Source organism: Coprinopsis cinerea (genome assembly GCF_000182895.1).
Source record: "Coprinopsis cinerea okayama7#130 chromosome 6 map unlocalized cont3.6, whole genome shotgun sequence".
NCBI classification, from domain to species: Eukaryota; Fungi; Basidiomycota; class Agaricomycetes; order Agaricales; family Psathyrellaceae; genus Coprinopsis; species Coprinopsis cinerea.
In genome coordinates this window covers 631,601-658,956 of record NW_003307539.1, presented here as the reverse complement: position 1 = coordinate 658,956, position 27,356 = coordinate 631,601, and the positions used below count along the sequence as shown (strand labels likewise).

Sequence of the window (27,356 nt, the reverse complement as noted above, 5' to 3'; positions counted from 1 at the left end):
AGTGCCTCACCGATAGCATGTGCGCGTTGGATATATAAACGTCATGCCCACAATCCGACCCTCTCATCGATTTGCCTCCCGCCCATCGTCTCTCTTCTGATAAGCGAGTCGCAAATCGCAGCGCCGACTACAGGATGAGTCGGGTTAATCTCATCTCACACGTTCACCAGAGCACTCTTACTTCGGGCATCTTTCCAACCAAAATCGAGGTCCAACAGTTTTCTCGCCGATGGGCTGGTAGGGAGCTTAAGCAATTGCTTGAGTCTCTTCCGTACAGGAAAACCCCCATCGTTGTAGGCGTGTCGCTGAAGACCAACAGCCAGCAGGACGTCGTGTCTCTGGGCTTTTCTATTAACGACAGGGTTGTTTCCGTACCGCTCAACGACGTCGCCGGGTCGTTCGGGACCGTCGATGGACCCCTTCGTGATCTCCTATCGGGAAAGGCCCCTTTTCCAAGTAAACTGGGAGAAGACTACACTAACGAGTTTGTGTTGGTGTCCTTCGACATGGCCCGAGTTGCCTTGCTCATCCGACAGCACACTGGGTGCCATACGCAGGGCTATGACCTCAGTACCATCCTCGCTCCCAACGCCCTTGCACCGTGGTCGCCTGCAAAGGTTATCGCACGCCGCGTCTCTGATCAAATCGATGCCATGAGGGTCAATGGCTACTGGGATCGAGAGGAGGATCAAGAGGCTTTTGTAATGAGAGCATGGCTCTCTCAATGGTATGATACCGCTTCCTCCACCTTCTACGTAAACTGACCGGTGTATTACAGCGTTGGCGAACTGTGTACTGAAATCAAGTCTGCAATTTCCGTGGATACTTCGCGACTGAACCCCAAGGCAAGCCATTGTCCCGTCGTTTCCAACGCGAAAGATGGCTGACCCAAGCCCAGGAACTGGAATGCCTGGAAGCAATGGTCGCCGAGATTCATCGTCTTGATCAACTCAAACCACGAGAATTCCGCAATGAGTTCAACAGCTTGTCGAAGCGCAAGGATGGGAAACTCGAATTACGGAATGATCGATTCAAGACGCGTGTTAGAAGAAGTTCTCGCCAGGTAAGAAGCTCGTTTTTTACGCGTCGACCATCGGTTGACCTTCCCTGAAGGCTGTTGTTATCACCACGACCTCGGGCAGAGAGCATACCACTCGGGCCGTTGGTATGAGAGGAAAGACCACGACCCTCTCCGCGCTCAACATGAAGAACCTCAACGACGTTCAAAGCGTGCACGTTATAGGCCGGCAGGAACTCACAAACTCGGAGAGAGCTGCAGAGTTCTTGCTTCTATCGGTCCTCCAAGGCACCAAGTCGTTCCAGAAATCCCCTTTCATCCGTCTCTTTTGGTTCCCAACTTGGAAGAAGTTCAAGCCTCCGGCCAACTCTGTGAGGCTGGACCAATACCGCGTCGAGTCTGTTCTGCATAGTGCGCATCTCAATGACTCCCAGAGAAAGGTAGTGGAAACTATCGGGTCGGACGAGAGGTCGATCATTGTGCATGGTGAGTGTTGTTCCCTAGATAAGGCCGGATTGCCTAGAAGCTAACACTTCGCTAGGCCCCCCTGGTACTGGTAAGACGACCACCATTGCTGCCATCTCTAGAATCTGGGACATGCACGATTGCCCAGTGTGGATCGTCGCGCATTCCAATGTTGCGGTGAAGAATATCGCCAACGCGTTGTTCAAACGCGATGTTGATTTCAAGATCATCGTGTCCAAGGAATTCTACGAGGAATGGTATGTTCACTCCGTTGGCTTGGTCACTATTCGAACGCTGACCTCGACACAGGCATGAACATTTGTATCTTGCTATCGAGGCCAAGCTCATCCGCACGGACGAACTCCCGACAGACCCTGTCGGATTGGAGCGTGTCATCGGCGATTCGTGTGTCATCTTGTCGACGCTGAGCACCCTCTCCAATCCTGCCTTGGATCAGAACAAGATGTTTGAATTGGTACCTGTGGAGCGCCTGATTGTCGACGAGGCCTCGCAGATTCGGGTGTTCGAGTTTCTCGTACGTGTTTGTCTCGTCCTTGTTGGACAACGGTGCTGACTGTATGCTTAGCACCTCTTCGAAAAATTCCAGAAGGACTTGGAAAAGGTGTACTTCTTTGGGGACCCATGTCAATGTGAGCTACGATCCCCGCGAGTAGATACAGATGCTCATCGTCTTTTCTAGTATCACCCTTCAACCACGAGAAAGTGCGGACCATGAAAACGGTGTTCGATCTTGCCCACCTGAATACGAACGAGAGACGATGGATGTTGAAGACCCAGTGTTTGTCCTTCATGATTCGGTGTGATCGAGAGATGCTAATAGTTTTCAGATCGAATGCCTGTCCAACTTGGACATTTCATCTCCCAGGAGGTATATGGAGGGCAACTCGAATCTGTCCACGATGATGTCTCTTCGGGTTGTATCAAGTTTGTGAATGCCGGCAATGGCCGCGAGTCCATGTCAGGGAGGAGTTGGATGGTGTGTATTCATCGCTAATCTAGTTGCATCCTAATAACGGGCTTCCCAGAACGAGGGAGAGATATCGACCGTCGTTAACCTCATCAAGATTTACTACAACCATCATGAATTCGCCGTCATCACTCCCTACGACGCGCAGCGAGGGCGCATCGAAAAGGCGCTCACGGTCAACGACCTTAACTGGAAGGATAAAGTGTTCAATCTGGATAGTTTCCAAGGTCAGTGTCAATTGTGGAGCCTTCCTCACTGGCACGTCCTTCTCATTCCATGAATAGGCAATGAACGGGACTACATTATCATTTCCCTCGTGCGAACCAACGAAGTCGGGTTCTTGTCCAACCTCAATCGCCTCAACGTCCTCCTCACACGATGCAAGAAGGGGATGATCATCGTCACCAACCGAGACTTCCTGAGGACATCTGGGTATCACACCTTGGTTGCGAGGCTCGCCAACCATTGGGCGCGAATGTTTGGGGAGTCTCGTACCTGGGTGGATTGGAGGGATGTCTCGTTTGGCTCGGCTGACATGCCCGGTGTTCTGGGCCCGAACCGCGGGCGTAGTTCTTTCCAGTTTGGCTCCATTGTTTTCTCGACACAGTCGAATTCTGGAAGTGCGCGTGTCCCGGCGAGGTATCAGGGCGCGTCGGGAGGTTTCGATACATCAAAGTTGTGGGCCAACAAAGCGAAGTTTGCTGAGCAGCAATCCACCAGCTACTTCCAAACCGATGAAGAGCTGTGGTCACATTCCAATAGTTGGAATTGGCCGGAGACCAGCTCCCATTCACCTCCATCCACATCCATCGAAACCCCGCCGCGAACCCCTTCCCCCACTCAGTGGCCTTCGCTTTCTCATATGCCGAGTTTGCCGAAGAAGAAGGGCTGGGATATTCAGCAGAACCCCACATCCCAGAAGTACTCGCTCGTGAACCGGGGTAAGACACAGCCCCAAGCCTATTCGACTCAGTCGCGTTTGTATCAACAGCCTGGTTCCTATGGATATCAAAACACCTCTTTCAACGGCTATGGGTACACTGCCAATGTTCGAGCACCAACCTCGACGTGGACATCCCAGCAATCTCGTCGCCAGTCTACGCCCACTACAACCATAACATTTGTCAACAACCAAGGATCTTCGGCGACATCCGCCAGGAATGTCTATCCGGGAACCGCTACGTCTCTTCAGTCCACGACTGCGAGCAAACTCAACGCGAGGGCTGCCCCATTTACTAGCAGATATACTACACCCACTCTTGCACCCAGGCCGACTGCTCATTCACAAATGTATCAGCGAGAAGCACAAGCACTAGACGAGGCGGGGTGGACGAGGGTCGAGAGGCGCAAGGGCTTTGGGCGGAAGACGGTTGCTGCGGCTGCGAAGGCTGCTGCACCGGTGGCTCCTCAACAGCCTTCGAAGAGGTATATGAATAATCGGTACTACTGGGCGGGAAGGTGAGAATAACTCTTTTTCTGTGGTGGTTCTAGAAATGGAATGGCTGACGAGTTCGGTAGGGATTGAGGGATGTTTGTGGAGGTTGTGACAAAATGGGAGTTTTATTAAACGGGTGGTCGAGGGGATTTCTTCTATGTATATATCTCTGATTGTATATGCTACCTATCCTTACTGTGTTCTCTTTTGAGTCAGAAGTTAAGCCCTCCTCCAAATTAGCGCCCGCGACGAAGGTGGCTGTGTTTTCACGATGCGATGATCGTGAGCGAAATTGCGTGATGGCATCAAGAGGCCCAAGAAAGTGAGAAACGGTTCGGGGTTGATTCAAGTCGATTCATGTCCTCCACAATGAATTGCTTGGCTATGGCAGAACGACGACTATGAAGGCATCAAAGGCTGCAGAATCTCTCGAAAAATTGCTTAATTGAATCTGGAACCTGGAGGACGCGATGTCTAGTTCAAGTCAAGCTGTGGAATCGCAGCTTCAGCGAGCACTCAGGCCCAATGTCACCGTTCACAATTACACCCCGCAGCGGTCTACGTCCCCGCCGCCTACAGGACGTTTGGAGGGAGAAGGAAGGACGGTTCCGAGACCCTCGCCTACCTCTTTGGTTGCGGAGGCGCGGGCTTTGGTTGAATCCTGCATCGCGAATTGCGGAGTTGGCGTCTGGAAGGATGTTGAATGGGAGAAAAAGGGGCCAGGATCGTCAGGTAAGTGATTAGCCCTATAAAGGTGAACACTCAACTCATATCGCATAGGAAATGTATTTGAATTTCGATATCGACCTCCTACGATCCCTGGGGTCACTACTTCTCGTCCGCTCGAGCTCCGGGAATGGGGTGCCCCTGTCACAAACGACGAGCTGTGGTCTCTCAACGAGTTGGAAGAGTTTGTGCATGTCAAAGTGGCCAAGTACAAAGGCGAGGAAATCGCCCGTGCGAGTGCTGGCTCGACTGCCGGCCCCTCAAAAAAACGAACGCGAGACGCGGAGGAATCGTCCAGTAAGGGGGAAGCCCCGTCGCCCAAACGGAGGAAGACGTTTTACGGTCTCCTACACGATGTTATTCCACATGTATGTGCAACTACACCCGGATACAGCCCTGTCTAACTCTGCACCACAGCCCCATATCCGTCCGACGCCCATCCTGAGTCCCTCTCAATCGGAGTCAACGAAGATTCGTGAATACAAACGCCTCCCGCCGATTTGTCTTCCACCCCATAGCGACCCCCTACCTCCACCGAATGTATACGACCGTGCAGCATGGATTATCCCTCTACGCGGAACGCTGCCATGGCGCGACGCGACCTCGGCCTATCTTCTCGACGATTCCATTCATGATCCTCTGGACCCCGACATCCACGCAGTCCGCCCTATACCGGCACCTCTCAAAAGTCAGGAACCGATATACTGGACAAGACCGGCAATCGCAGCGTTCTGGGAATTTTTGTCGAGTTTGCAGGAAGGTGGGCGTGTTGGTGCGCTTGGACTCAGCTTCCATGCTGCCCGCTCTGCCAATATCTCGACCCAAACCGACGCGGAGTTGAACAGAGAAATCAGCGCGTCGGTCCATCAAGAAAACACAACGAAAGACGGGGATAGTCACACCTCTGCTGACTCTGCGTCGACATCCGCCCGAACTTCGTGCTCCTCTCCGCTATCTTCTCTTGATTATATCAAGGTGTACCATCCTGCCAACAAAAGCATGTATGTGCGCGCGGCGCTGGACATATGGAAGTACGAACACGAAACCTGGAAGGGAGGTCAGCGTACTTCAGAAGGAATACGTCTTCTGAAAGGGTCGCGCTTGGTTCTTTTGGACAACCTGTCAAAGGCGATACTGGTTTCATAGCGTCGGGAGTTGCCCAAAATGTTCCAACGCCGGGGCTCGTGGGTGGACTCCAGCTTGCCGTTGCCGTTATTTTCGTCACCTCTGGCGTCACCGAGGTCGTTCTCGCCACTGGTGACGCTTCGCTTCGACGGATTGATCGCAATCCTTCTCCCGCTGCTTTCCGACGTAACTGTGGAGTAGCAGCGATCCCCAGCTGGTTACGAGCTCTTGTTCGCCCTCGACAACAAGCGGCGAAGGAGGACGTTGTTAACATTTGGCTCCAACTCTCCACTTTGTTTGTCCTCCCAATAAATGATGATGCAATGGTTGGGAATTGGTATAAATGAGGGACGATCCTGACCCTTTCCGACAAACCAATACAAACCAACTGCAACTCCCTGTACTTTTCAAGCTCATATCACATTACCAACATGTCCAACTGTGAGTTGATTCGTCCTTCTCGGTGTTATTTTCTCTTACCCAATGCCCTTCTCGAGTAGACGATCAGAAAGACCCCGGCAACGTTGCTCGCGGCTTGAAGGCAGCTATCAACAACCCTAACGTCTCCGAGGAAGCCAAGCAGCGCGACATTCAGAAGCTTCAGGAGATGGGTTACGATGCGCCTGGCGGGAACTCAGGATCCAGTAACGATGCTGGTGATCATGACGGACTTTCGACTCGCCAGCGAGGTAAGGCTTTTGGTGCTCGATTTATGTTGGCCAATACTAACGAAGCACCGACAGCTGGTTACAAGGCTACTTTGAAGAGTAAGCAGACTCGGTTGCTTCCGTTCACTAGTGTTTCCTGACTCAAATGCCGATAGATGACAATGTCTCTGAGGAAGCCAAGCAACATGCTCGAGAGGTTCTCGGTCAAGAATCTGGCAACAGCGGGGGTACCCAGAACACCCGAGTGCTAGCCGGATACAAGGCCACCTTGTCCAGTAAGTGCTTGTCTTGTCTATGTGGTTCTGACGGGGCATCTAACATGGTTTTCTGTCCAGATCCCAGAACCTCGGAGGCTGCCAAGCAACATGCAGCTGAGGTTCTTGAAGAGAACGGCGCTTAATCGGTTGCTCGCCGTGAAATTGAAGAAGCATCCTGTAGTATAATGTATAGTATAGCTGCCCCCATTGTTCCTCTTATAGTCGAGAATCTGTAATACCATTCATCTGTCCTTCTAACATACCTGCGATGACCTTTTGCATGTCCACCCATTCCGTCTCGCGTGGAGCAGCCATATCGCCGACATCGTAGATGTAGAGGCGACCGTCGCTTCCGCCGAGGGCAGCCCGTCTACCTTCTTTCCGATCCCATTCGATTTTATTTAGACCTCGTCCAGACCCAACTGTCGCAGAGGCTACTGGGGCCTACCGTGGATGTCAGAAGATGAAAATTCCGGGTAGTGAAAGAGTCCTCACCTCAATATCGATGTTCAAGTTCCATATGTCGAACCTGCCAGAGCCGTCGACCGTTCCGAAGAGTGCTGGATGAGTAGGATGCCATTTGGCATCGTACACGTAGTCATCTGCTTGGTCGAATGAATGAAGTGGTGAAAGGTGGTTTGTAGTCTTGGGGGACCTAGGCTTCCCCGCCAATCGAGCACGCCACAACTTCACTGTCCAATCTCCCGAACTGGATAGGAAGAGGTCGGAGAAGTCGACAGGTCCATTTGAAGGGTGGAAATTCAGTCCGAGGACTGGCCCATGGTGGCCTTTGTATACTTCTTGTTGGCTTAGACCTGCCTTGACGCCAGCTCGGTCGTACCGATGTGCTTGGTAAATACTTCCTTCCTCGGTCCCAACCCAGAAGGTAGAGGTTTCGTTGGCTGGGAAGTCGAGGGTGGTGATGGCTACTTCGTTTGTCTTGCTGTGCCCGGGCTGAAGTAGTTCCAGTGTTTCCTGTATCTCGATTAGTACGGTTCGGTGTGGGGGGACCGGCAATTCGAGTAGTACCTGCGGTTGTGCGAGCATGTTTACCAGCCAGGTGCAAACTGTACCATCAGAGCTGCAAGTGACCAAGGTGTGTGCGTTCTGTGTCCCGACCACACGGAGGGCGTACACAGGATGTGTGTGGCCAGTAGCAGATAACGGTGTTTTGAGAACGGGAAGATGCTTTGAACGGGTGTCCCAGAGTAGGATTTGGCCGGAATATGTTCCTCCAAATATTAGGTTTGGATGGAATGGTGAGAATGTCACTGCCAGGACATCGGACTGTAATTTGGTGTGAGCCGTTGTCAACCGTGTATACAGGAGAAGGGGGCGTACCTGGGAGTGGAATACAAATTCTGGGCGCTCGAGGAGGTGAAGATTCCAAACAGCGACGATACCGTCAGGCTCATTCAAAGCGCTGCCATTCTTATTGTATGATGCGACGCTCAGCTCAGGATACTTCAGGGAGTGAGAGTTGTGACTGAGTTCGGAAGGTTTGTCAATTAAAAGCCGCGACTTGCCTTGGGCGACCAGTCAATATCCGTTACGGAGCGGTTCTTGCCTAAGCGTTCGTCGAAGAACTCGCAGACACGCTTAATGCGTCCCTCTGTAGCATCGCTGAATGAACGGTGGGCATCCGATCTGTACTTGTGATGAGGCTCAAGCTCACCTCGAAGATTCAGCGTCGAGGGTGTAGTCACGTAAATGATCATAGTTGTCGTTCAAGGCTCTTTGAACGATCTTGGACGTCCTTTCGATAAATTCGAGTAGCTCTGGTGCGGTGAGAATGCGTACTCTCTCTTCCTCTGTCATCTCTTAAGTCAAATGGTGGGATGAGCGATACCCGTGAAAGGAACCGGCGGGAGAACATACCTAGGATCTCTGCTTGAATCTCTTGACCTAACTTTGCACCCTCGTCTTCTGGCTCCTTTTCTTCCGTCTCGGTGGTGCGCCTGGCTGGGGTTTGTTCCTCTGTCTCTCCCTCGTAGGTGCCGTTCTGGGTCACGGTTGCTTGAACTTCTTTACTATAGACAATCCGCTCCTTTAACCTGACGATGAGATTCTTGATATGCAGGGCGTCAAAGAGATATTACCTTCTGTGGCAGCTCGAACAGCTCTTGTTCAACATCAATGAGATTTGTATAGGAGCGCGGAGTGAGCTGTCTGTGCGGCGCATTAACTCAGCATGTCTTTTAATTAATGTCGCAATCGGGACTCACATGTTCGTCACGTCGTCCGTAGAGTTACTCGACATGGACTGAGCCTCTGGACCAGATGGAGAAGGAGCGTTCTCAATGGACTCCGAAGCCGTGGTATCCGCTTCCGCCTTGCCACCCTGCCTTGGACTTTCAGATAGAAGGCTATTGACGAGTTCCTCGACAGCTCTCCTGGACGGGGATGCACCGGCTTCCTGCTTTCATTAGTTAATCTATTCAGGTTGGGCGACTATTGTGGGTGAGGACGTTCCATACCCTCAGTGGCCTCCGCTCAGCTGCCCTCGCTGCCTCGCGTTCTGCCCGTACTCGTCGAAACTCTTCGATCCTAGCCTTTTTGGCTTCGATTTCTGCGCGTCGCTGCTCGGACATGTCGATGCTGTAGATGTCTACTGGTCGTCGTATGCTCGATTCTCGAGATCACGCCCGAGCATGTTGCTTTCGAGTTGTTTGTGACTGTGGGACCGGTCAGTGGGCACCAGTGTTCTCACCATCTTATGATGTATTCGAAGAGCTTCGCCCTAGCTACCAGCTCGCCCAGTTAAGGCTTAATTTAGATGGGAACTCGATATATGGCATTTGAGCCTAAGTCACGACAGATCTTCCGCCTATTTCCTGCAAGGAGTCCCTGCCAAGCCTCCCCGATATGTGTAGGCACCTTCTAAATCTGGCCACCACCCAGTGACCCAGGTCACCCGCGGGGCGCTAGTTCATGAATTCTTCACAGAGTTCAATTCCACTATGTCCTAGGAGTGAACATCTGCTCCAGATGCCCTCTTCAAGCCGCAGGGTGCCATTTCTCGCATTGGCTTTACCTAGCACACTAGAACCTGCCTCCCGTTAGGTTATAGATGGAAATTTCATATAATTCATCCATGCCCTCTCACGGGGAGAACGTTCTCTCCGGAGTATTATGAAGCATTCAGGGCGAGGAATATTGGTGCGTAATGTTTGGTCATACGGTATATCTCTCTGGTATACACAGTTCAAGAAGCGGGGAAAGACCTCCCCTAATAAACAGCACTGCTTGAGGAACGTTGGTGATGAGGCGTGGGAATTCGAGATTGTCGGACTCCCGCCGCAGCCCGCCGTCTCTTGGCTTCTCGTGTTGCTCTTCACCAAGCCAGCCCACCGCTGCTCGATTCCCTAGCCTGCCTGCGGTGACCAAGTTCCAGGAAGAAGAGAATTGGTCGAATTGAACTCGAAGAGGAAGCCTCTCGACCTCCAACTGTTACATTCTCCGTTTTATCTTTTGCGGAATTTCTTTGGCGATAAAATGATTCCTGAGCAGCGCCCGCCGTTTCCTTGGACCCGTTACCTATACCACCGCCTTCGAACGAACATGCAACAGTTGCATCGGGTACATGCCTTACGCTTGGTTTCAAATGTGGCAGTCGAGTTGATTATCGCTCCGAGTTCTAAACGTAGGTCTTCTAGCACGAACGTGCGCTGGGCTCCACCAATCACGATAGCCTTTCCCAGTCGTGTGCCGTTGTCGTAGCTGCGATACACGTTTACTGGGCACACGAGCTGGTCAAGAGAAGCCAATCCCATATCTAAATTGAAATTAAAGCCTCTAGGACCGCTCCTCTTTCACTGGTTAAGAACCCTCAGGCGGTTCTCTACTCTTGCTCACTCAGTCCCACCACCCCCATACATTCAACGCCCGTTTCACATACATACTTTCTCACAAATGGTCGGTCAGGAAGTCGATAAGGAACGCTATGCAGGTAGTTGCAACCCTTCTCGCCGCGCGAAACGTACACCCGCTGCATCGACTTCACACATGGCTAGTGACCACGACAACGTCCCCAAAGCGACGCCTATCCTACCCAAAGGACAACCCCCTTTGCCTGCCGACTCCCCTATGGACACCTCATCAGCACCTTCGACTGCGTCAGCCGCCCCAGCTCCTGCCAAACGCGGTAGGAAGCCAGGACCTCTGTCTCGTGCTGCACGGGAAGCACAGCGCCGCCTAAACCACTCGATCATCGAGAAAGCTCGTCGAACCAAGATCAATGAGGCGTTGGCCACCCTCCGGGAATTGGTTCCTCTCGACTATGGTCAACCAAAGCCAACCAACCCTCCTGAATCTGACGAGGAGGGCGATGGCGAGTATAGACCAGGTTCCAGCAAACCGAAGAAGCAGGGGAAGGAAGAGAAGAAGGAGAAAGAGTTCAAACTCGAGATCTTGGTCCGAACGGTGGCCTACATGAAAGAGCTAATCAGCCGCGTTGGCGACCTCGAAGCTAATCCGCCTCAGCCCCAGCCCCAGCCATCCAGCTCCTCTCCTCTGTGCCCCAATTGCGCGGCACCTTCAACGGCTTCGAGGAAGCGCCCACGTGAAGAGGGGGACATGGGGGCACCATCGGATCGGGCAGTTAGGCGCGCGAGGCGGGACAGCTACATTTCCGTCGCCGGAGAGACGCTGAGCCCCATTCCATCCCCCCTTCAAGCTCCCTTCTCATCCCGTCCATCGTCGTCGCGCCATCCGTCCCTTGATGGTCCGCTTCCTCCGATCTCATCCTGGCTTCTAGACTCAGAATCAGACTCCCGCATTCTCCCCCACAGGGATTCGCATCCTAAACCCCCAAGTTCGTATCTCCCTTCACCGCCATCATCCACCCAGTTTGATCCAGTTCGTCCGACACACGTTCCTCCGAGTCTAAACCTGGACCACCCTTCCAGTTCGGCAAGTACTTCCTCTCTAACTTCACCGACAAGAACAATGGAAGACGAGTCTGCGGCGACGCTTCTGCTCCATATCGCGGGAGGTACCTCCCCGGCGTTCAGGCCCACGTTGGAGGACTCGGACAGCATCTCTGCATTGCCGATCACAAGGCGGCTTTCATTGTCTGAGGTGCGGACGTATTCATCGTCTTCTGTGGAGTCGAGCTTCTGCCCACTCGACACAAGCCGTTCGGAGAAGAGTACGAACGTTCGAGCCGAGCGTAATCGCCAGGTAGAAACTCCGGCTTCATTGTTGGGAATCAGGCATCTCGTCCGACCTTGATTTCTTGATAGACATGAGAGTAACGACCAATTCTGAACATTGTATACCATAGCTTTAAAGAAGGACTCTGTAGAATTGTACAATACCCAAGTTTTGTTGCCTCGATCGAAATTCCACTGTATTGTTATCTTATCTTATCAGCACATGTAGATTTGTTCGCATCATCATCAGTCCCAGAATTTCGTGGCGCTTGAAGTTGTTGGTGTCGGCGCCGGGCTCAGCGACTTGGGAAGCTTCCACCACCACCATAGAATGCTATGTGGCATTAACAGCAGCCTTGGGCACTCCGGAGGCGCGGTTTGCTGGCGCCTTGTGCGTGCAAACCTCTTCGTGACCTCGAGCCTGCCTCGGTTCAATAGCACGGTTGCTGGCACCAGTGCCAAGAAGGGTACCCGAGCTGAAGAGGACGAAGAAGCGTTCCGTCGACGTCGAAAGACCGAATGGAAGCGGAGACAAGGCGTCAGTGAATATCTTTTTATATTCGTATTGTATTCTGACAATCTGTATAGGGACAGACATTCCTTGACCATGTAATTGTCACTGTCCGGGCAGGTGCGTCTCTTGTCGTGACGAATATGAAACTCGGACTTACATTCTACATTTGTTGGCCTGTCAGGCAAAGGAGGAGACGGTTGTGCGGCTTTTCATCGAGAAAAATTCAAGCCATATGGGCCTCCTTCAGGCGGAAACGGTGGACGCGGCGCAGACGTTTATATCTTACCGACACCGCACCTAACGACGCTCTCCAGCGTGCCGAAGAAGATTCGCGCAGAGAACGGTACTCACGGACAAGGAGCATGGCAGAATGGAAAGTCTGCGCCTCCATATGTCCTCCGGGTTCCTTTGGGGACCATTGTTCGCGAAATACCACTGGGCGATCCACGACGCGCCAAGGACGAATGGGAGGCGGAGGAAGAGTCATTGGAAGGGTTGGGGCCGGATGAGAGGAAGATCAGGATGAGGGAGAAACGTTGGTTGCATTACCCTGGAGCAGCAGACTCCAACGTTGATCGAGAGTCGTTCTTGGAGGCGGAGGCAGCTCACTACAAACTGGAAAGGGAGAGGAGGATTATGCGGAGGAAGAGGGCGCTGGAGGAACCTATCTATCTCGACCTCGACAAGGAAGTGAAGGCGGAGAGGCCTGTGGATGCGCCACTTGGTACGAAGCAGCGAGACCCGTTGGGTTACCTCGTCGCCTCTGGAGGACAGGGTGGTGCTGGCAATACCCATTTCCTAACCACAGACAACCGCTCACCGAAATATGCGACGAGAGGACAGGAAGGGGAGAGAATCACGCTGGAGCTCGAATTGAAGCTCTTGGCTGATGTCGGCTTGGTCGGTATGCCCAATGCAGGCAAGAGCACACTCCTGCGTGCCTTGACTGGGGGTCGAGCCAAGACGGAGGTGGCCAACTACCCGTTCACAACGTTGAATCCTGTCGTTGGCATTGTTCGCGTTGCGGAGGACGGAACGTGGGAAGGCAGCATCTCTGGGCCTGGAGTTCACGACGAAACCATCATCGAGGAGCAGCAGGAAGCTGAAAGGATGTTCTCAGGAGAGTACGCGTTCGCTCGCACGAGAAACGAGAAGGCTACGGACGACGAATACCTCGATAAGATCGGCCGTGGACACCACTTCGACGTGTACGAATCGTTCAGGTTTACGATTTCCGACAACCCTGGTCTCATCTCCAGAGCCTCGGAGAACCATGGACTGGGCCACTCGTTCTTGAGAGCTATGGAGCGATCTCCTGCCCTCGTCTATGTCATCGATCTCTCGGCCCCTGACCCATGGAACGAGCTCATTGTGTTGCGGGATGAGTTGGAGAAGTATGAAGCGGGTATGAGCACCAAGGCTCGCATGGTCATCGCCAACAAGGCAGACCTGCTAGCTGAGGGAGGGGACGAAGAAGCGGTTCGAGCGGCAAAGGAGAAGCTCAAGCGACTGGAAGAGTTCGTCAAGACCCAGATGGTCCTTCCCGATGGAAGGAACTTGGAGGTTGTCCCCACATCTGCCAAATATAGTCAAAATCTAGACAAAATCGTTGCACTCATGAAGCAGTATGTTATGGACGCCCGGGAGCAGCAGCCATAAGTAGACAACGGTATGTGATGACACTCCTTTCCTGATGAGTCTGACGGTGACGCTGTATAGGGCTTTCGCACTTAATTCCTAATCTACACTTCACCTCTAGTACACCAGCATCCGAGTTAACCTCAGCTGACCTTCGGCATCTCCACTCATTAATCACGTCTCCTGTGCACACAAGATTCCTTCGATGTCCTTTGTCCTCTCCCTTATCCCGCGCCTTTGACTGGGAACGATCGGCCTATGCCCTTCCCGCATGACGTCTGTCACCTATTCCGGATTTCTGGGCCTTCGAACCTCCTTTCCAGCCTCTTTGAACCGCTCGCGTTCACGATTATCGTGGAACGGGGCCTACTAGCCAGGGTCCAGCACCCACTCCAGGCGAAACGCGCCTGACATTGGTGTTCCGTTGTGTTGCAATCACACCATGATGGGATTCATGACATCCGGAAAAGCTTATTTTTACACGAGGATTCCATTTCTCAGTTTCCAGATCGACTTCCCCACCGGACATCAGGACCTTTCAGCGCGGCAATGTAGCGTGCTCAGCGGCGAGCCTCTGTCCTAGGACTGGGAACTTGCCGTAGGCTATTCTCGGTGCGAGTACCCGATCGACTTGCAACGGGCCGCAGCTTTGTTCGATTAAAGGGGGTCGTCGTTTCAGGGGGGGTTTCCGTGGCGGATGCTGATGAGTCTTGTCTCTGAACCTGATCCTACGATGGCGCCGTCCGCACGGGCGAGGAGAGACGCAGATACCTACATACGACTTTGCGGAAAGGGCCTGGTGAGGGCGTTGTCCAGCCTTTGTTTGATCGCTTCGGAGGCATCCAGGCGTTGGCACCAACGTCCATGTCCTCTCTTTCTTTTTCCAGTCATCGTCGCCAGCGATGACTTCAGTTTTCGACATATCGAGTTAAATTTGGAGTCATCTGAACTGATCGTGTTCTGTTCATGAAGATGGGCGGGATGCCCTGCAGGTCGCTTGAACTCCGCGACTACTGATAGGGTCCTTTCTTCACGCATCCGCCTTTCTCCAGCTTCGAACGCACAATGGCTCTTCTTGCGCCAATGTTATGGTCCCCCGAGTTCGGGGAATACCTCTGTCATGACGGGACTTGTTTTCATTCGGCCGTGTTCTGAGCTGAGGAATCCCGAGGAGGCTAGGTGCATGACTTCATGGGTCGTGGAATGACGCTATATCACCTGGAATGCATTGGCTTTTTGTCCAGTTTCCTGGACCCGGACTCGTAGAATCAGAGGTGAGGAAGGAGCAGTGTTTCAATATCCATCCCCCTCAAGACTGAATTGAATTTCTCTAGATTAATGACAGAACTTTCTGAACCTGAGCTTGAGTTTCAAGTTCATGGAGAATATGTGATTCTCCTATTATGTGACACAGGTAATTCAGTTCACGGGGTCCTTTCTACGTCCTATGGCGAGAGCACGCCATGTGCAGCAGTGGTGAGCTTTTGTTTCGAGTACATTGAAAACTGAATGGTTAGAGCGTCATTAGGCCTTTCGATGAACACACATTTAAAGATCCGATTTATGTTCTCCCATTGAACAGGTACGACCATCGATCTCAACCTTGCTGCGGCGTTCTCGACGATTGAACTCGTATATCTGCTTCAAATTAATTGGAGGTCCTCGTTTCAGAGAGTCCCTGCGAGACTTAAAGAATTCTCAATCGACTTGTCCGTTTTTTGGTGCGTATGGATTTTGACAAGAATTTTGCTTCGAAGTTAATCAGATTATCCTTGCTTGCGAGCGGCTCGATGCTTATCTTGTTTCTGACTATGATCGGCTGTGCCTGCATGGCCACCTCGCGGTCATTCCCTGTCCCTATGTGATCACTTGAAGGTTCTAGGCGAACATGTGGGCTTACTGTGACGGTGTTATTCACCAATTTGTGGAGATGCCGCCGCGAACCCGCGGTCGCTATAGACCCAGTGGTCATCGTCCTTCAGCCTGCCTTCCAGACGCGCCTCGAAAGGTCACTGTGTCTGGCAAGGTATTCCGAACCTCTCTCACACTCAGGGCTATGGTGTCGTAAAATTCGGTCCGATTTCTCAACATATTCTCGCCGCGCCGTCCTGCGGGTCCGCTCTTTCCTCCTCTGGCCCAAGAGACCAAACGCTCACGTTGTTGCACGTACTGAACAGATGCATGGTGTTATCGAGGGCACGTTGGCAATCGCGTTCATCTGCCAGAACCCGTGCGGGACCGGTGTGTGTATCAATCAGATTTGCTTGGGATGTCCTCGTGAGACAAGGCCAGGCAAACTTCGCCAATCATGAGGTCGGTTCGAACGGTTACCTTTCCCTCATTTACTACCACTTGCACTCGGCCTCGGCGAGGACACGATACAGAGATAAGGACTGCGGCAGAATGTCGTTCATGCCCTTGAGGCGACGTTGTGCCCTGTGGTCAAGGGGCTTCGAAGATAGCCAGGCTTGCGGCTAATGGCGGATGAGTGCAGTGAAAACGCCGCACTTGTGGCTCATCCCTGGACTTGATTGGCGCCTCGGGATGCAAGCATGTTTCTTTCATTCGACTCGAAAGGGACAAATGACGACCTGCAAAACGTGGAAAAGCCGTCATAAGATGGATGAAATCCAGTTCTCCTTGAATCGTAGCTGTGAAGATGGACGATTATGACCTCATTGGCCCAGTACTCTGGAGGCTGGGAGGTGTGTTTCCAGCGTCACGAAATGTTTGGTTCCTTTAGTCGGGTAAAGGCTGATTCATAAAGGGAGGTGGGTGTCGACAATGCGCCATCATCGACGTGGGGATCTCATTCTAATTGGCAAAGTGCTGTTTTTCGGAGTGTTGCTCAGTCAGCCCTAACTGAGATGTTACAGCTGGGATTTCACATCCTCAGAGATGATGAAAACACAATTGAAAATACATTAAGTCGAGTAGTACCCGGCAACTAAGACCTGGGTCCCGGTCTGCAATCTAACAGGGAAGACTGTTGTTCCGCTACAGCGCGCCCTTCACAATGAGGGATCAAGATCGGAGTTATGGGCGAATGGGTTATAATCGATTAAGTTGAGCGCTGGATTACTAGGTGGCAAAAGGTCTTCGGAGCCACATACTGAACACGTACTCAAACTGGTCACCATTTGGTTGGATATAGCACAGTGGTCCGACTCTATCGTTCGACCCTAGCTGACTGTGGCCCTTCCCGTGCATGCTGCAAGTCGACCGAACGTGGTTGTATTGCAAATTGCAACATCTCGCTCAGTAGCGGCTGGCCGGTACGATTCCTACGGCATCTAGAACCGAGACTTTTTGGTGTATATTGTATAATTCTTGCAACTACACATACTTCGGTTCATTCCGAGTGCCTACCCTGATATTCTCTGAGCCAGTGGCGTTTCCTTCGAGATCGATGGGTTAAGGTTTTGACTTGTGCCCATCAGTGTGTTCTTTATCTCGTTTCATTGAGCTGGCGATGGTGTGTTAATGTCAGTGAGTGGAAGCGTTACGGAAACGACGCAACGTGTATTCGGAGCGCGGGCCCGGCTGCATGAAAGAGATGGAAATATGATATCCAAGTCGTGTTTGAAATTGAGGGACCGTTTCACAGACCGGTGGAAGGAAAATAGATAGATGGATCGAGGGGATGTAGGTGGCTTCGTCATTCCGTGTCGCAGTGGAAATAAGTCGTCACACCCTAGCAGAGCCATCATTTGGCTGATGGTTTACGGGCGCTTAATTTGGAATGATCCCTTCTTGTCTCCCAGACTAGGGAGAATAGTGCTAGTTTCCCTCTGCCTCGTTGTGTCGAGGCAGGCAGTGAAGTCTGAGAATGTTCAGGCCTTGTCACGTCATTAACCGCATTGTGTGTGATTGCGTAGAGGGGCAAACCTTCTACCCCAAATACTCAAAGCTAATCATGGCATGTCGTGTGGCTGTCAAAAAACGTTCAACGCCGAATCAACCCATTTAGAGAAGACGTTTACGAGCGTGTTCATCGAAGCATTCACATATTCGTACTCTGACGTACACTTAATGTGCGGGCTCATTAGAACTAAGTAATAGAAGTGGACGGTCGAAAGATGTTTGCGTGCCGGCACCGATAGTAGGATGTCTTGATTGCCCGGCATCAACGCTTGTCTCGGCCAGTCTTTCATGGGTCTCCTCAAGTGTGAAGTCTGACAGAACTCGAGACTAAAGGCCCAGAGACGCACGAGTTTTCAAGTGACCTGAAGTGGCTGAGCGGCGAGGACGGCCGTGTGAAACCATCGGTACATGGAAGCGAGGTGGCGAGATTCAGGATATCATGGGAACCCGTGATGTCGTACCGATGTTCCTCTCCGTCCGCAGTTACAGGACACGTTGTACTTTATAGCGAAAGGGACTAAACAAATTAGAGACCTTCGCTGTATGAGTGGTCGAGATTCGGTATGCCGTGAATATTCTTTGCTGATCTGCATCACCTGGGTCTGAAGCAAGCTCATGTGAAGGTGATCTCAAAGGTATGTAGATTCGAGCACTGGAGAGGGCCTTTGATGTCAACATTCATTCCTTGCGGCTACAGGCGACAGCAGCCGAGGTGAGCTCTGAAAACGTAATTTGGGTACGGACTTCAGTACATACATACGGAAATGGTGCGTGTGGTGTTGCGTGGCATGCAGAAGCTATTTCACTCTCCAAGAAATGGAAGATGCTCACTCGAGGGTACCCATAATGAAATGCGAGCTACTTAATCTCCCACTTTTAACGGGGTCCTTTCGATTGCGATTCGGCGCCTTCGACGCAACTGCATCCTGGAGGAAGGCATCACCACGATCGAGAGAAACGGAAGAATTCCTGGAGTTGATTGATCCAGTCATTTCTATCAGTTGTGACAAGCGACCGCGTCACAACGGGAAGTTTGTAACGGCTTGGAAACTGCTCCCCTTGATTTCCCTGTAAAACTAGTATGCATTCAGTCGTATCGGGCGTCGTGTCAGGTACAACCCAGGATCCGGATGGTGCCATCGAAGTGTGAGGTGGCAATCTTTCCAGCCATGCTGATGTTCCCCCCCAAGAAAACACAATCTTTTACGACCTTCTTCCAGCTTCCATGTCCTTTGGAAGAATGCGTAGATGCATCCACGAGATAGCGCTCCACAAAATAGGCTCCAAGTTGCAGAATTGATTCCGCGCAGGGACTTGGCACGGAAGCAAAATCTGGATCCCCCTTTGCGCACTTGTCCGTCATAGCAACTCCGTATGTTGGAGTGTATTGAAATAAGAAAATATTACATATTGAAAAGGGAAGAGTGGTCGGCCTGGACCAAAGATGAGGCAAGAAGTTCATTTCCAGGATCTGGGATGAGAATAGAATTCTGATCAGGGTCATTGACGAAACCGGTTCGGCCTGCATTTTCTCCACCAAATTTGTTGGGAAAGCGTGCCTTGAGCCGTTCAGCTGGGCCGTCCTTCTCCGACATGGACTTCATTGACCAATGAGGGCCGTTCGAAACATTTCTATTCAGGGATGCGACGACTTGAATAGCATTCAGGCGGTGACCTTGGTTTTGCCCTCTTTCTTCTTCATTCCCCTCTCCATCCCAACATCTTTCCCCAGTTTCCCCCACTTTATATAGTCCCCAGGGGTGGTCCTAGTCTGCAGGCTTCCACAAATACTGGCCACGGGCGCTCTTGGTGCCAGTACTCTCCCCGGGCTGTGACTGGCGACACTTCGAACTAGGGAGAACCAAGGACCACCAACCGATACCCCAAACCGCGTTTTGAGATACCCAACGACCACCAGACGAACCTTTACGCGCTGGTCGTGCGCATTGCCTACGAACGAGTCGAATACTACATCCACGCCACAACACAGGAACTGCATACGAGAATAACGATTACAAGAGCCTTCCGATCCATTTTTCACGGACATTCAGAGAGACGCAAGTTATGGAGGGCATCCAGGGCAGCAGTAACAGCAATTCCCAGTCGACAGGGTCGAGCGGAGCAATCAAACCGGAGCCTTCTGGCTCCAAGGCGACTGGCTCTGGCGGAGGTCAGGTTGAACGCGACAGTAAATCTGGAGGAAAGGAGGGCCCGTGAGTTTCGTTCTTACCCAGATTCCTGCTTTCAATCGTCATTAGTATTCGATGGACGCGGCAGAGGAGGGCGCGTGCACATCATTGTGCTTTCGCCTACGGCGCGCCGTCGCTTGAGCCCGGCCCCTTCGCATTTTCCTTCTTAATCGCTGACCTTTTGCTCTTCCAGGCAAATTCGTTCACGAATCACGGTAGTGTGTGGAGAGGTACGCGCGCACGTAGTCACTCTCGGCCTTGTGCTAATTGACCTCTAGTGCAAACGCTTGAAATTGAAATGTGACCGCAATTCGCCCTGCAGCAGCTGTGTCAAGAGAGACACGGTCCCGAGATGTATCTACTCGCAACAGGCAACAGAGAAAGTGTAAGTGACCCAATTCACTTCGTGGTGCTTCTGCTAACCTTTCACAGTGATCTGCATTCAATAAACAACCGTCTAATGGCGCTAGAGATGGCGCTTGTTCGCATCTCACACGGGCTCCCTCCTCAGTATATCCCAAAACATCCCCCAGTGGTGGAAGAAGCAAAATCCATGGGCCTCATGACTGACAGTGCACGTCATCACGGCGGGGGTGCCATGAACTTCTCCGCGTCCTCTTCCACCGCCGACTATCAGCAGGATGAACCTCCAGACCCTCCCCTCTTTACCATGGATCCATTCCCAGCCACACCTCATCCGCAAGCGCGCTTGCAAACCACCGCCCCTCCTCACGACCCCTCGCACACTCATCACCACCACCTAGCAGCCCCTCCCAGTAAATCTAGTTTTCTAGACCCTTCGGCAGCACTGGTCTTGCGGGAGATCGTTTGTGGGTTGCGTGAAGAGCTGCAACTCGGAGGGGAGCTCTCGACGGACAGTGCGACTAATCTCTATCTCAAATCGGAACCCGATGCCAGCTCCTCGACCGACGACATTGTGATGCACTCTTCTGGATCTTCCGGGACCATGGAACACCTTGGTTCGAATCCGCTTACCGCCTCTTCCTCCCCTAAGCCCGCCGCAATTGCAGAGGGGACCGTTAGCCAACAGCAGAAATATGAAGCCCGACTCTTGCTTCCGCCGCTCAGCATCTATTACCCCCATGCGCCTGTCGCTGTCCCGGGAACGTCCGCTTCTAGCTCCTTGCCCTTTCCAGCCGTACCGCAGGCAACCTTTACGCCAGCACCCTGGGGTGGATATACCGGCGGCAGCGGAGACGTTGTTGAACAAGACTTAACTGGCCATGGTACGCTCAATGATGAAAGGGGCTCCCCGTGGCGGCCTGGTCCTTCGATGTCACCTCACCTCTCAATGAGGGCCCCCGAAAGCCTCAACCCATCCACACACTCGCCTGCGCCAATTCCGAAACCAGCAATCACACCTGCTCTCCGAGAGCTGCTTCCAAATACGCTCACTTGCGAAAGACTGATCGAATCGGCGAAAGATTCCATGGCGGTGCGACCGATTGAGCTTGGTTTGCCCTCGAGGATGAACAACAAGCATAAGGTTGCGGGATTTGACGTGTTTGCGTGGCGGAGTAAAAAGGTGTATGCGAGGGCCAGTACCACAGCGGGAAAGAGCAGGAAGGGGAGGGATAGTGTCAGTTCATCGTCGTCTTCGAGGGTTGCGGTGGACCGTTTGGTTTCGGCGATGCCAGGGGAGCCTAGGAGGTCGTCTTACAGTTCTGGGTCGTCAAGGCGAGGTGGTGATGATGATATGGGAGAGGGTGTTGGAAGGGGACACGATCGCTCTGGGTCGAGATATCACTTCCCTATCGCACCTGCTCCAAGGGCTTCAACCCCGGCTCGGTCGGAGCCAAGCTCCTCGTCCAGGAAGCCTCGCTCAACTGCCGCTGGTGTAATCGGGGACAGTTTGGCATTCTTCGGACTGATGTGTGCGGTCATGGCGGTCGGGGCATCTCGTAATGGTCAGAGTTTGGAGGACTCGGCTGGTTCGGGCTCGCCCAACGCCACACCAGCATTCTTATCGGCACTTTCCTTGCAAGCTCTAGAGGTTTGGATGGATAATAGCGAGAATGCGGAGTTGGAAGAACGGGTGGAGTACATTCGAGCGTGCTTGGTTCATATCACATACCTCTTGGGCAACGGTTCACTGCCATTGTCAACGTCAAGTTTCTCGTCCGCTTCTCGTTCGAACCAGGACGCCATCCATGCGGTGGTGAGTAATTCCCTTGTAGATCCCGTGGCCTGTCCTTGCTCAAGCACTCTTATCTAGCTGGGACGCATGATCAATGCCATGCAAGCTTGGGGCCATGAGAGTGGGATATTCTCCCCCACGGAAGTCGCCAACATCGAAGGTCGTGGCGTGTCACGTACTCATGCACAACTTATCGCTGCCGAGATCGAGGAGAGTAGAAAGCGGGTGTGGTGGGAAGCGCTTTATTATACGCTGTAAGCACCGTCCCTTCTCTCCATGCGGACGTTCTTGCTGAAAGTCGCTCAGCATGATTTCCGATGCACTTGGGAAACCGTGCTTGGCTCCGGCTCAGTTCTTCACTGTGCCGCAACCGACGTTGGATCTGCAGCTGCTCGATGGAGGCGTTAAGGACGAGGTTGGGCGAGATGGACATCCTCGAGGTGAAGAGGCTGAGAGAAACGCAGAACAAGCAACTAGGATGCGGGCTGAACGTCTGTTCTCCGCTTCTCGAGCTCGGTATGGTGTCAGCTTCATCTTCGCCTTCCATTCCTAACCTCAACATTCTCATCAGCCTCGTACATCTCGCTCACCAGGTCAAGAGCCGTATCAATACTCCCAATTGTTGTTGTGGCTACACTGTTGACCAGGCCGCATTGCTGATGGGTGAAATCCAGGGGTGGATGAAGACGATCCCGCAGGAACTCCTTTATGCATTTGAAATGGGTGTCTACGGCTCTTCGTCGCGACTCATGGGCTTCGGGAAGCATTTCGATGTCCACAACGACGATAATCGTCGCGCGGTGGCCGGTAGTAACAGATGGCTTCAGCAGTTAATGAGCTGCGAACTAGCCCTCTTCGTCCAGGCATTGATCGTGAAGATCCACGCGCCCTTCATACCACTTCTTTCCAATCCCAACCCACAGAACATCAAGCAGCTGAAGCATGTTCTTCAGGAGTTTGTCTCCGCATCCCAAGCCACAATCCGTGTATCAAGGCTTTTGAAGAACCTGCTTCGAGACCGGGTTGTTCCATTGTCCGACAATGCCATCTTACCGGTCGCACTCGATATCTACGCCTTCGACCAGCTAATCCTCGACGCCACCGTGGTTTGTTCGCGGGTCTGTCTGGGGCCTTCGTGGACGGGCGTCGCTTGCTTGGCTGAGCTCCTAGGATTGACGGGGCGAGATCAAGCCAGTATCGAACTCATGCAGAGCATTAAGATAGGGCTGGACATCCTGGATGCGCTTTACGGCTCGGGGGAGGACACAGAACGACGCCGCCGGCGCGACAACCTGAAAATAGTTGCCTCACTTCGAAGGCTCTGGAAGAAGCGCAGTATTGTACTCAGTGATCGCTCGGCCATGCTGAAGCGGAAGAGGGATACCGCCGATGGGGACAACGTGCCTCGAAGGTCTCCCCGAAGTTCTCCTATGTCTTCGAGGCAATACCACGACGACGACGACGATGCCGATGACTCCATGGACGAGGGCCCGTTTGGATTTGACCCAAACCCGGACAACAGGGGTCCCGCCCCATCCAGTGGCTCTCCTGGTCAACGCCGTTCAGATACTCGTTCTAGTCCACGGGGAAGTAATCGTTCTTCCGCCCCTTCTTACACACAGAGGACCATGCCTTCGTCTGGCTCTACGACGCTAACAAACTTTGCCAAAGACCCGAAACCACTTCCAAACGCGATTAGTTACCGGCAGCGGGGTGTCTCTGAGAAACGTAAGGGCAAGACGAGCGGAAACGCTCTTCTGCGTGTTCGACACGGGCCAGATGGCAAACTTATCCAAGGGGACACCATTTCAACAACTGCCCCTACTCCTGCACCTCCACTGAGGAGGGTTGCCCCTACTCGCCCCCCTTCAGAGGACCAGACGGTACGTGCCCCTTTCACAGTAAGCTTTCACCCTGTACTGAGACTTAAAAACTTATACAGGCAAGTACGCATGAGCCTGTCGAAACTCCTACAGCTGCAACCACGGCTTCTTCCCCATCGGATCCTCCTCCTCAAGATCTCCTCGCCAATGTGCCAAACGGACCCGGCAACGAACCTTATCAACGATCGCGCGCTGAATCTTTCAGCGACAGCCAGAACGTTGCCGACCCTCCTGCCCCAGTAATGGGGTCTCTGTCCGGTCCATCCCGGTTGGTGCCACCTGAACATCTGCAAGGCCTTGCAAGTCACCAGGTGAGCGGATCGCCTTAGTGTGCCAATCCATCGATACTGACCTTTTCTCAGGGAGACTTGAACTATCACCCGTCTGCGTCTGACATGAACGCAGGGTTCAACTCATTGTCGTCGTCGGAACCGCCAACACCATTTTCGGCCTCAATGCCCTCCCAACAATACGCGTATAATGGGTTTGGCTTCCATTCCGGGCCAGCGACTACGACTCCGGGAACCAGTGCAGCACTTGACGGTGGCAGCCACGATCCATCTCTACAACCACAGCAACTTTCGTACCAGCCTCAGTCAACCGCCGCCTCTTTCATAACCACTCCGAACCTCGATAACTCTGCAGGCGGTTACTTCCCCGCGCAAACCGTTCAGCAGCCGTCCAACACCCAAATATACCCACACGTGCAGACTTTCAATCAGGGGTTAGACCTGGGAAAGCCTAGCCAAAACCCCACAGTAGCATACCAGGCAACAGGCTACACCAACAGTTTCGAAGGAATGGGTCAGTGGTCGATGGAGCAGCATACAGGTGCGGTCATGCCGGACCAGTCGAGACAGCAGGAGCAGCAACCGTGGAATACGAATCTAACGGGATGGAGTCCTCAAGGCTGACTGTGAGCACATGCCCTCGATGTAATCGATGGCTACCTCCCAACAATGCCTGTTCCACGTATAGTATGCCTTCAAAATCCTTTTTCTCTTTTCTGACGGCCCACCTTTAACTCGCCGTGCACAGTGTGCTTTGGAACCTTCTGACCCCCATTGACCGCCATATATGTTCACCTTTCCCTTTCTTGCGATATGTTATCCTCTGTCTCAGTGCTCTCCTTCCTCACCTCCCTGCTGTATTTTTAGATTTCATCTTTTTCATGGATAACATCTCCAGATCGCCGCTCATTTCTTCAGGCTAACTGCATTTTTGCATTATATTCTCTTTCACTGTATATAGACTTTACTTCATTCATGCGCTCTCTTTCAACTTTCTCATTTTCCAAAACGCACATCAGCTACTCACGATCCTTATGACCTTTTCATGTACACCTTTATGCCTCTAATCGCCCTTCCTCACTTTTGTCCGAGTCGTTTGTTTATCCTAGACCTTTTCGGTGTCCATGTCCATCATTGCATAGTATCATCTGTTGTTCAACCTTGTTTCTTGGGTTATTTAATACCTCTAGTCCTCTAGTTCTGTCAATTGATGATACCCCTGGATTCTGCATTTCAATGGATTTGAACTCCACTTTACGTTGTGGTGTTATGCCGCGATATGAACCCTGAGACTGAGGATGGCCAACTTGGAATCGACTCTGGTTCACGAGACTACGTTCGCAACTCCAGACAAACAACTTCGACTCCGTAGAGTTAGTCAAGTGAGCATGGCCAATCGTTCCAGTTAAAGATTGAAAGATCGTTTAACCCAAATTTTATTATTCAGAACGGACGGTAAAGCAATTATTACTTCAACGGTATATATATTTTGAGGACGTCAAGCCCATGCCTGAGCATTGGGTGTTCTAGCACTCAATGTAACCACTTTCTAGAACATAGCGACACCGAGCAGAGCGCTGGCGACCAAACCAACGAGACCGACCGAGTTGGTGAAGGCAGCACCATCCTCATCATCATCCTCCTCATCGTCAGCGCCAGAGCTGGTGGGACGAGCAGAGTCGCTGGCGGCAGAGGCAGCTCGAACGGCACCAGAGCCGGTGGGAGTGGAGATGGCAGAGGCGTCACCAGCGGCAGCGGTGGGGAGGGCGAGAGGAGCGGTGGATTGGCCAGCGATTTGGTCGAGGATTTCAGCGGTGAAGACACCAGTCATCTCGGAGAGGCTGAGAGAAGGGTATTGTCAGATGGACATCTTGGACACCTTCCATTGGAGACCTACGTGAATTTGGCAGAGAAAGCGAGAGCAGGGTATTGAGGTTGTTCCTCGTCCCTGAGGTTGAGAGACTCGACACGGATAAAGCTGTGGCAGAAGTTAGCAGGGAGTACAGGAGCATATCAAGCGAGAAGTCGAACGCACTATTCATCGCTGTCGGGTCCGATGCTGGGGTCAACGGTGAAGCTGACGGATGAAGTAGTCGAGACATCGACTTCTTCAGCGATAACTTGGAGGCCAGTCTAGGGTGCCAAATCGGGTCAGTCTCGTCCATCGCTTCTTCAAGGGATGGGGTCGTACCTGCTGTTGAGCATTACCAACGTAGATGGAAATGCGAGCAGGACCGAATTCTTCCAAAGAGGGGCCACCGCCGCTCTCAATCCAGGAAATGGTAGCCTCTTCACCACCGACAAGGGTGCTCGTCGCGACTGGGTTGGTGATCTATGTATGGACATGATTGGCAATCACAAGAAGGAAGAAGACACGCCAGTCAGTGTCAATGATCTACAGGAAGTGCTTCACGCAAATCCATAATCAACGAAGGACTTACGAAGACGGTGGCAAAAGCCTGGGAGGCGATGGCGAGGAGGACGAATGCCTTGGTGAACATTTTGTCTAGTGAGAAAGAGAAGATAAACGAGTGGAAGGGTTAAACGAGTGGACGGTGTGGGTCAAGCCAGACGAAGGATTCGTCGTCGAAGAGGAGTCTTGGTGAGGTGGCAGGTGGAGGAATGAATGGGAGAAAGCGACGACACTGGCCCTTTTAACGCTCTCGGCAAATGGCTTGGTCGCCAGGTAGCCCCGAATAGGCATTGACATGTCATTAAAATCCACTGACGGGAACAATGCCGCCGTCGGGCACCCCTAACAATGTATCTTTTCATTCCTGGTACATAGTTTGTTTTGGTGGTCGCAGAGCCCCCGAATCTGCCAACGGACTCCTGCGCAGCGTCGAGAGAGGGTAGTACGTTCCCTGCGTTGGCATACCTTTCTGAGCATGACAAGGGCCTAGGGACAGGCGAACCATGGGAGCTGCCTAGATTTTCCAAGGCCAAAATGCCAACGCGCCACGCCAATCAAGAAATAGCGAACGA

The 27,356-nt window shown here is 52.4% G+C and overlaps 9 protein-coding genes across 9 annotated transcripts; 6 read left to right on the top strand and 3 right to left on the bottom strand.

Moving 5' to 3' along the window:
- Positions 1-134: 134 nt before the first annotated feature.
- On the top strand, positions 135-3,933 carry CC1G_06944 (hypothetical protein; the record flags this gene model as incomplete). Its single annotated transcript, XM_001837686.2, has 10 exons — positions 135-755; positions 899-1,063; positions 1,114-1,504; positions 1,560-1,740; positions 1,793-2,018; positions 2,070-2,133; positions 2,184-2,282; positions 2,332-2,480; positions 2,530-2,698; positions 2,756-3,933. The coding sequence occupies 10 exons, from the start codon at positions 135-137 to the stop codon at positions 3,931-3,933; spliced, it is 3,243 nt and encodes a 1,080-aa protein (XP_001837738.2).
- A 443-nt stretch (positions 3,934-4,376) lies between these two features.
- Positions 4,377-6,104, top strand: CC1G_06943 (hypothetical protein; the record flags this gene model as incomplete). Its single annotated transcript, XM_001837685.2, has 4 exons — positions 4,377-4,638; positions 4,687-5,000; positions 5,050-5,689; positions 5,761-6,104. The coding sequence occupies 4 exons, from the start codon at positions 4,377-4,379 to the stop codon at positions 6,102-6,104; spliced, it is 1,560 nt and encodes a 519-aa protein (XP_001837737.2).
- A 43-nt stretch (positions 6,105-6,147) lies between these two features.
- Positions 6,148-6,938, top strand: CC1G_06942 (hypothetical protein). The gene is made up of 5 exons (XM_001837684.2): positions 6,148-6,198; positions 6,258-6,446; positions 6,501-6,524; positions 6,581-6,700; positions 6,761-6,938. Exons 1-5 carry the CDS (start codon positions 6,189-6,191, stop codon positions 6,823-6,825), a joined length of 408 nt encoding a protein of 135 aa, XP_001837736.1. The 5' UTR covers positions 6,148-6,188; the 3' UTR covers positions 6,826-6,938.
- Positions 6,899-9,273, bottom strand: CC1G_06941 (dynein intermediate chain; the record flags this gene model as incomplete). Its single annotated transcript, XM_001837683.2, has 10 exons — positions 6,899-7,126; positions 7,178-7,657; positions 7,712-7,969; positions 8,024-8,168; positions 8,219-8,305; positions 8,358-8,502; positions 8,561-8,729; positions 8,782-8,851; positions 8,908-9,098; positions 9,160-9,273. The coding sequence occupies 10 exons, from the start codon at positions 9,271-9,273 to the stop codon at positions 6,899-6,901; spliced, it is 1,887 nt and encodes a 628-aa protein (XP_001837735.2).
- Positions 9,274-10,594: 1,321 nt separating this feature from the next.
- CC1G_06940 (hypothetical protein) lies at positions 10,595-11,914 on the top strand (the record flags this gene model as incomplete). The annotated part of the gene is made up of 1 exon (XM_001837682.2): positions 10,595-11,914. The coding sequence occupies one exon, from the start codon at positions 10,595-10,597 to the stop codon at positions 11,912-11,914; it is 1,320 nt and encodes a 439-aa protein (XP_001837734.2).
- A 252-nt stretch (positions 11,915-12,166) lies between these two features.
- Positions 12,167-14,102, top strand: CC1G_06939 (GTPase; the record flags this gene model as incomplete). Its single annotated transcript, XM_001837681.2, has 4 exons — positions 12,167-12,373; positions 12,424-12,466; positions 12,531-14,018; positions 14,069-14,102. The coding sequence occupies 3 exons, from the start codon at positions 12,167-12,169 to the stop codon at positions 14,006-14,008; spliced, it is 1,728 nt and encodes a 575-aa protein (XP_001837733.1). The 3' UTR covers positions 14,009-14,018; positions 14,069-14,102.
- A 5,152-nt stretch (positions 14,103-19,254) lies between these two features.
- CC1G_15544 (hypothetical protein) lies at positions 19,255-19,446 on the bottom strand (the record flags this gene model as incomplete). Its single annotated transcript, XM_002910957.1, has 1 exon — positions 19,255-19,446. The coding sequence occupies one exon, from the start codon at positions 19,444-19,446 to the stop codon at positions 19,255-19,257; it is 192 nt and encodes a 63-aa protein (XP_002911003.1).
- A 469-nt stretch (positions 19,447-19,915) lies between these two features.
- On the top strand, positions 19,916-24,995 carry CC1G_06938 (hypothetical protein; the record flags this gene model as incomplete). The annotated part of the gene is made up of 9 exons (XM_001837680.1): positions 19,916-20,064; positions 20,234-20,270; positions 20,319-20,425; positions 20,473-22,219; positions 22,277-22,452; positions 22,505-22,714; positions 22,770-24,081; positions 24,141-24,392; positions 24,444-24,995. 9 exons carry the CDS (start codon positions 19,916-19,918, stop codon positions 24,993-24,995), a joined length of 4,542 nt encoding a protein of 1,513 aa, XP_001837732.1.
- Positions 24,996-25,869: 874 nt separating this feature from the next.
- CC1G_06937 (hypothetical protein) lies at positions 25,870-26,872 on the bottom strand (the record flags this gene model as incomplete). The annotated part of the gene is made up of 6 exons (XM_001837679.2): positions 25,870-25,920; positions 25,975-26,212; positions 26,269-26,349; positions 26,407-26,504; positions 26,563-26,703; positions 26,813-26,872. 6 exons carry the CDS (start codon positions 26,870-26,872, stop codon positions 25,870-25,872), a joined length of 669 nt encoding a protein of 222 aa, XP_001837731.2.
- Between the last annotated feature and the right edge of the window lie 484 nt (positions 26,873-27,356).

What these genes read in the sequence shown, in the direction of transcription:
- CC1G_06942 (XM_001837684.2), top strand. An exon ending in ACTTTCGACTCGCCAGCGAG is followed by an intron (nt 6,447 to 6,500) that starts GTAAGGCTTTTG and finishes AAGCACCGACAG; the next exon opens with CTGGTTACAAGGCTACTTTG. An exon ending in TTACAAGGCTACTTTGAAGA is followed by an intron (nt 6,525 to 6,580) that starts GTAAGCAGACTC and finishes AAATGCCGATAG; the next exon opens with ATGACAATGTCTCTGAGGAA.